Source organism: Eumetopias jubatus, unplaced genomic scaffold (genome assembly GCF_037043125.1).
Source record: "Eumetopias jubatus isolate StellerSeaLion01/CBP00866 unplaced genomic scaffold, mEumJub1_p1.0 scaffold_52, whole genome shotgun sequence".
NCBI lineage: Eukaryota > Metazoa > Chordata > Mammalia > Carnivora > Otariidae > Eumetopias > Eumetopias jubatus.
Window position 1 is genome coordinate 1,343,394 of NW_028274858.1, and position 7,723 is coordinate 1,351,116.

The window sequence follows — 7,723 nt, forward strand, 5'->3', positions numbered from 1 at the left end:
TGTTGACCCAGGTACCCTCATCTCATGACCCGTGCATGGCAAGCGGTAGGTGGTTGGTGAGCACAGCGAGGGGCTGCCCCTTCCATCTCCCCCTGGAGCAGAGGGACCTGCTCCAAAGCCAAACCCAGACCTAAACTCCAGGCTCGAAGACCGTCAACAGCTGGCGCTCCGCCATCCACCTCGCAAGGCCTCTCTCATTCGACCAACATCTTTTGGGCACCCGACACATCTGGGAACCAACCTTCCCCGTCAGGCTGCACTGCCCTCCCCCCACACCGCGGAATGAACCCAGCGATCCGTGCTTCTCCCGCCCGGGGCCCAAGGACGGTGGATCCCAAGGCTGGGCCTGCCACCTGAGGGAAACGAGGTGCGACCCCGGACTCCCCCGGTCCCGCTCCGCCCCGGTCCCGCCCCGGAGCCCTCCGCCCAGCCGGGTTCTCTGGGCGCCGCACTCCGCTTCCGGCTCCGTTCGCGTCCTCGCAGCTGCTAGGCAACCGCACAAGGACCCGCAGGAGGGCTGCCCGGCCCGAGGCCTGAAGGACCCCTCCGCGGTACGGGCTGGCTAGCGCGGTGCCGGGAGGGCGGGCGGGAGGTGCCCGGGATGGCCAGGCCTGGGTAGGGCTGCTTGGCCGCTGGGTCGGCGGGCGGCGGGCGGGCCTCCTGCGGTGCTGAGGGGCGGGGACACGGGTAAACGGAGCTGGGCCGTGTTTCCCTCTTTGGTGTAGGCATTTGTAGTTTGTGGCCTTTTCGTGTCTTCTTTAGTAAAATACTTAGAAATCCCAGGGCGCCTGGGTGGCTCAGTCTGTTAAGCCTCGGACTTCAGCTCAGGTCAGGATCTCCGGGTCCAGGGACGGAGCCCCGCCGGGCTCCCAGGTCAGTGACTGAGAGCCTGCTTCTCCCTCTCCCCCGCCCCTCCCCCTGCTCACTCTCTATTTCAAATAAATAAAAACCTTAAAAAAATATTTAGACATCCCCTACTTGAAAGTTTCCTCAATTATCAGTGGCTGTATGAAGCAAAGACTAAAAGTAAACATGAAAAGTGTAAAAAGAAATTTGCATTTGGTTTGTTTGAATAACTTGCTCCTGATTATGTCCTCATCAAGGACGCGCAAGTCCTGTGCTGCGTTATTTTGTTGTCACTTTCGGTTTTGTTAAATAGCCGAGGCCTTTGTAACTCTTACCACGTGCTGTCGGGCTGGGTCACTGTGTCTGTGTCTGAAAATCTCTATATGAAGCACTAAAGTAGGATAAGAAATTACAGCAGCACCATTTTGATGAGTCCAAATGTTTTCAAGGTTGGAAATAAATCTTGACTCAGTGAAAAGAAGCCGAAGACATACAGAAAACACATAGGAAATGACTGAAGTGAGTTCTTCCTACTCATTTACATTAGAAGTAATGAGCGGATGTCTCCAGTTAAAGGCAGAGCTTGGGTTAGGATTAGGTTTAAAAGACAAGATTCAGCTGCATGCTGTCTCCAGGAGGTTCACCTGGGACCCAGTGACACGAAGAGGGTTAAAGTGAGAGGGTGGAAAAGATCCTCCATACAGACATTAACCAGTGGAGACGTGGTGTGCCATCCCCATATCAGACAAGATGGACCCTAAGTCAAGCCCCTTGGAAGAGGCGGGTGAGAGTGAGGGATTGTCTGGGCCATGTTTGAGAGACCCAGAGCCCCTTCAGGAAGCCGGTCCAAATGGGGTCTGACTGCTGGCAGTCTAAAGGTGCTGCTGAGAGAGATTTTCAGGGGTGTAACCCTTTCCCCGGGAGGTATGCAGATGGATTCCACAGACCTGTGGGGCTCAGGCTGCCCTCTGCAGGCTGAAGGATATGTGGTGTGTGTGCACAAGCTGGGCAGATCTGGGGAGCCAGGGAGCTGGAATAGGGCAGCTCTAGGGAGAGGCCCTGCCCTAGGAGCAGGCTGCTTGGAGCACCTGATATCTGCCTAATTCCAAATGCACATATTCCCCCTAAAGGCCCAGCTGGAGGAAGCTGCACATCCTTGCCATTATGGGTCTCCAAGACTTGCTGGGGTACCCTTCAGTGAAACAGCTGGGAGCCCTGATTGCTGTGCAAGTCAGCATCCCCAGTGTGCAATCAGTTCAAACATGGAAATCTGCCACCATGCAATGATTTTCAGGGGTGTGCCCCCTCCCTTCAGAAGGTCACTTTGTTGAGGAGGTCAGAACTCCACTGGCTTGTAGGGCCCTGGACACACAAAACTGGTTGATCACTGCATACTGCACACACACGTCCCCACACAGGGATGTACCCAGGGATCTGTACAGCGAGAAGTTCAGAAGAAGCCTGGTTTCAGGAGCGGGCTGTTGGGGGTACGTGGAATCTATCCATTTCCAAGCCTGTACTAACTCAAATGTACCTATTTCCTTTGAAGGCTGAGCTGGAGGAGAGTGGACTTCCTTGCCCGGTGCAGCGGATTAAATGTTAGATAACATGTTATCTCCGTATAATAGACACCTGTGAGGACTGACGAAGCTGGGGATTGAACAGGCAGACGGTCCTGGGGCTGATAGTCACCACATTAAAACTGCTGCAAAAGAAATAGTTGTGGGGCTTTGATCCCAACAGCCAGGTGACCAGCAGATGGGTTGGGACCAGGTTGTCCTCCACAGGCCTGAGAGACCCCAGCTGACAGTGGCAGGCTGGGGAGGTACCTACTGCTTATGCACAAAATATGGAGGTCCAGATAGGCAGGAACCTGGAACAGGGCAAGAATCTTGAAAGGCTGGGTCTTGGGAGGGGGCTCTTGGGCCCACAAGAATTTACCGTATCCAACAAAAATGTGCTTTGAGACTGAAGGAGAATGGACTGCCTTTCCAGGACCAAGACGACTTGGGCTGCAGGAGTAATCCTCATGGTTACACCTGGGAGCTTTAATAACAGGTAAGCCCTAGAACCTAAGGCAACCATTCTGAATGGGACTGAGCTGTGCAGAGTTAAAACTGAGACTCAGAAATATTTTAGGGGGATGAACTTTCCATGGAACAGAGACTATGCACATGGTTGGGAACAAAGAAACTCCAGGCCAGGGAAAAATAAGAAAGGGGTTAAAGTTCAGGGTTTTGGTTACAGTTTTGGATAGGGTCAGGGATAGGATTTATGGTTTGGGGGTAGATTTAAGGTTAGGGTACGGGTTAGGGTATGGGTTAGGGTACGGGTTAGGGTTAAGCTACAGGTTGTGTATGGGTTAGGATTAGGGTATGGGTTAGGGTTAAGGTACGGGTTAGGGTATGGGTTGGGGTACGGGTTAGGGTTAGGGGTTAGGGATTAGGGGTTAGGATACAGGTTAGGGTTAGGCTACAGGTTGTGTACGCGTTAGGATTAGGATATGGGTTAGGGTTAAAGTACGGGTTAGGGTATGGGTTGGGGTACGGGTTAGGGTTAGGGGTTAGGGATTAGGGGTTAGGTTTAGGGGTTAGGGTGAGGGAGAGGGTGAGGGTGAGGGGTTAGGGGTTACCCAGAAAGCGCTACGTTCTGCTCAAAGGAGTGACATGATAATATTACCTTTTAGAACAGGGATCAGCACAGACTTTTCTGTAAAATCTTCTGTAAGGATTTTCTGTTAGGTGTTGCAATCCACGTGGTCTCCCTGACAATGACTCCACTCTTGCACTGTGGCTTGAGAGCAGCCACAGACCGTCCATAACTAATGTTCCAGCTGCACTTTATTTACAGAATACAGGAGGAGGACACATTTGGCCTATTGGTGGCAGTTTCCCCCACCCCAGATTTGCAACCTAATGGACGATAGCGGAGAGGGCTCTTATTTTCAAAAGGCACATGGGCATACACTGGGTTCTATCCTGCCCAACCCCGGCCCCTAAACTTGAAAGGAAAGATAATAGCAGGACTAACACTTAAGGCCTCAGGAATTCCCCCGCATTTCTCTGTATGCCTCTAGCTTCCCACAAGATGTTTGACTGTGGTTGAAGTACACGTAGGTATTGTTTGACTGAATATGTCCCCATTGCCTAGTGGGTGTATCTTGCAGAGTATATACCACGCAGACTGTCATCTTGTTCAGGCCAAGATCGTGAACACATTTACGGTTCTCATGAGTCAGTGGAGGACCTAGCACATGTGGGCTTCAGGACGAGTTTGATTCAGCCCACAGCAATGTTTTCGAGCCCCTGGCTTCCTGGGCCCTTTGTGGTGCTGGCACTGGCCTGGCCTAGGCCACTTCTGCAGTTGTGATGGAAAAGCCCCTGTACTGGGCGGTCCATCCCATGCTTTGCTCTGCAGGCTGAGACCCAAGGTTTCTGTCACCTCCCTGGCTGGGACCAGGTCACATGCCCATGGATGAGCCACTCAGGGAGTGGGGCCGTGGAGACTGGTACAGGTTGTTAGGTCCTCTGTTGTAATGACTTTTTTTTTTAAGATTTATTTATTTATTTGAAAGAGAGAATGAGAGAGAGAGAGCACATAAGAGGGGGAAGAGTCAGAGGGAGAAGCAGACTCCCTGCTGAGCAGGGAGCCCAACGTAGGACTCGATCCCGGGACTCCAGGATCATGACCTGAGCCGAAGGCAGTCGCTTAACCAACTGAGCCACCCAGGCGCCCTGTAATGACTTTTCTAATTGCTGTGGTGGCAATGTCTTCTTGATGCATCTGTTGATAAAACGAGTATTGATTTCTGGTAGTGAGTGGGTCCAAGGTGCTGGCTTAGTACCTAGCACCTCAGTCCTGGCACCTCAGTACTACTCTACTCTTCTGCAGAGACAATGGCTGAGAATGAGCAACGTTGCTGGAAACTGGTCTGGAATGCACAAGGTAAGGGTGTGGCGGGGGGGGTATGGGGATTGGGGACAATAGCTCTGGCCACCCTGTATCTACAATTTACCCAGGTTCAAGAAGGTGAGAGGAATCTATGGGGTTTCATAGTCAATAATGTTGTAGATGAAGAATATGCCTTTTGCATGGAGTATGACAAGACTCGTTCAAAGTATTTTCTAGTTGGTACAGAAGTCAGGGAGAACAACACCCCCATCTGCTAGGGTAGGCGTGAGAGGCTGAGTGCTCTCAAGAAGGTGTCTGGCTTTCGCAGGGCTCACTGTGAGCCTGCACACAGGACTGACGAGGACAGTTAAAGGTTTTGTTCTAAGGATGGAGTATTGGAAGAATGAGGCGCACCTTGTAATCCTGGGGAGAGCACAGATCTCGAGTTGACTGTGAAGTGACTTCGTGTGAGTGGTGGTGATCTGCAACATCCGGCTAACCGGATGCCTGTCCTTTATTAAGTTGTGCGAGTGGTTTCTATGCCTTTGTCTTAACAGCTTGGATTTCCACGGAGTGGGATTTTTTTAATTATTATTATTTTTATTGTTATGTTAATCACTATACATTACATCATTAGTTTTTGATGTAGTGTTCCATGATACATTGTTTGTGCATAACACCCAGTACTCCACGCAGAATGTGCCCTCTTTAATACCCATCACCAGGCTAACCCATTCCCCACGCCCGTCCCCTGTAGAACCCTCAGGTTGTTTTTCAGAGTCCATCCTCTTTCATGGTTCATCTCCCCCTCCGATTTACTCCCCTTCATTCTTCCCCTCCTGCTATCTTCTTTTTTTTTTCTTAACATATATTGCATTATTTGTTTCAGAGATACAGATCTGTGATTCAACAGTCTTGTACAATTCACAACGCTCACCATAGCACATACCCTCCCCAATGTTTATCACCCAGCCACCCCATACCTCCCACACCCCCAACACTCTGTTTGTTTCCTGAGATTAAGAATTCCTCATATCACTGAGGTCATATGATACATGTCTTTCTCTGATTGACTTATTTCACTCAGCATAACACCCTCCTGTTCCATCCATGGCATTGCAATTGGCAAGATCTCATTCCTTTTGATGGCTGCATAATATTCCATTGTGTATATATACCACTGCTTCTTTATCCATTCATCTGTCGATGGACATCTTGGCTCTTTCCACAGTTTGGCTATTGTGGACATTGCTGCTATAAACATTGGGGTGCACGTACCCCTTCGGATCCCTACATTGGATCTTTGTGGTAAATACCCAGTAGTGCAATTGCTGGATCGTATGGTAGCTCTATTTTCAACTGTTTGAGGACCCTCCATACTGTTTTCCAGAGTGGTTGCACCAGCTTGCATTCCCACCAACAGTGTAGGAGGGTTCCCCTTTCTCCGCATTCCCGCCACCATCTGTCGTTTCCTGAATTGTTAATTTTAGCCATTCTGATGGGTGTGAGGTGGTATCTCATTGAGGTTTTGATTTGGATTTCCCTGATGCCGAGCGATGTGGAGCACTTTTTCATGTGCCTGTTGGCCATTTGGATGTCTTCTTTGGAAAAATGTCTGTTCATGTTTTCTGCCCATTTCTTGATTGGATTATTTGTTCTTTGGGGGTTGAGTTTGATAAGTTCTTTATAGATTTTGGATACTAGCCCTTTATCTGATATGTCATTTGCAACTATTTTCTCCCATTCTGTCGGTGGTCTTTTGGTTTTGTGGACTGTTTCTTTGGCTGTGCAAAAGCTTTTTATCTTGATGAAATCCCAATAGTTCATTTTTGCCCTTGCTTCCCTTGCCTTTGGCGATGTTTCTAGGAAGAAGTTGCTGTGGCTGAGGTCGAAGAGGTTGCTGCCTGTGTTCTCTGGATTTTGATGGACTCCTGTCGCACGTTTAGGTCTTCCAACCATTTGGAGTCTATTTTTGTGTGTGGTGTAAGGAAATGGTCCAGTTTCCTTCTTCTGCATGTGGCTGTCCAATTTTCCCAACACCATTTGTTGAAGACACTGTCTTTTTTCCATTGGACATTCTTTTCTGCTTTGTCAAAGATGAGTCGACCATAGAGTTGAGGGTCCATTTCTGGGCTCTCTGTTCTGTTCCATTGATCTATGTGTCTGTTTTTGTGCCAGTACCATACTGTCTTGATGGTGACAGCTTTGTAGTAGAGCTGGAAGTCCGGAATGGTGATGCCGAGGGAGTGGGACTTTTTTAGGTCACTGTAATAGTTGGTCCCCCGGGGGTGGGCAAGTCCTGTTCTGCTGTTGACGTTGTCTTTAGCGGTTGGAGTGTGTATTACAATCCCATAGGGAAATGGCAGGGGGGCTACAGTGGTCGGCAGGCTATTGTTATTGATGATTTTTATGGGTGGGTTCCATATGATGAGATGTGAGGTCTTATGGATAGCGATCCTCATGAAGTGCCCGTAAAGAGCGCTTTTTCTGAGTTTAATAGTAGATACAGTTTCATTACTTCTAATAGCCCTCCTTCTTCTTGGTCCCCCAGTGAGCAGTGCATTACAATGTTGCCTGCATTTTATCCGTGTGCGGATGAGTGTTTGAGAACGGAAAATGTTGGCAATGCCTCTACAAATTGTACACTGGAACATCCAAAGAATAAAATTGTATTTTTGACAACAAAATAGGAAGTATCGTCCTGTAATTCTTAGCTTAAACCAGGGGAGGGGGCCTTTTTTGTGGTATTGGTAATGAGTACCATAGTCCTTCCTAGGGAACATTATCAGACTCTATTGGGAACTTGGTCTTTGTTATTGTGGAAGAATCAGGAGTCGACAGATTATTTCTCTCCTGTTTCATTTTCCATGAACATTTCCACAATATTTGGTTTCACACCTCTGCCGTTGTGAAATCATCCCAGATTTGGCACCAGCTCACCCTTCTGTGCAAAGGGTATGTTTGAACCAAGAAAAAAGCAGCTTCT

General features: G+C 49.1%; 1 protein-coding gene and 1 long non-coding RNA gene across 2 annotated transcripts in view; both read left to right on the plus strand.

Moving 5' to 3' along the window:
- LOC148161856 (synaptosomal-associated protein 47-like) overlaps positions 1-533 on the plus strand; it is a 28,345-nt gene extending 27,812 nt beyond the window's left edge. Inside the window, 1 exon segment of the mRNA XM_088020524.1 lies at positions 142-533. Coding sequence (XP_087876650.1) covers positions 142-286 — 145 coding nt within the window. The 3' untranslated portion in view covers positions 287-533.
- Positions 534-631: 98 nt separating this feature from the next.
- Positions 632-7,426, plus strand: LOC148161857 (uncharacterized). The gene is made up of 5 exons (XR_015767327.1): positions 632-873; positions 1,296-1,365; positions 2,396-2,904; positions 4,738-4,791; positions 6,604-7,426. It is a non-coding gene; the product is annotated as an uncharacterized LOC148161857 (long non-coding RNA).
- The last annotated feature ends 297 nt before the right edge of the window (positions 7,427-7,723 follow it).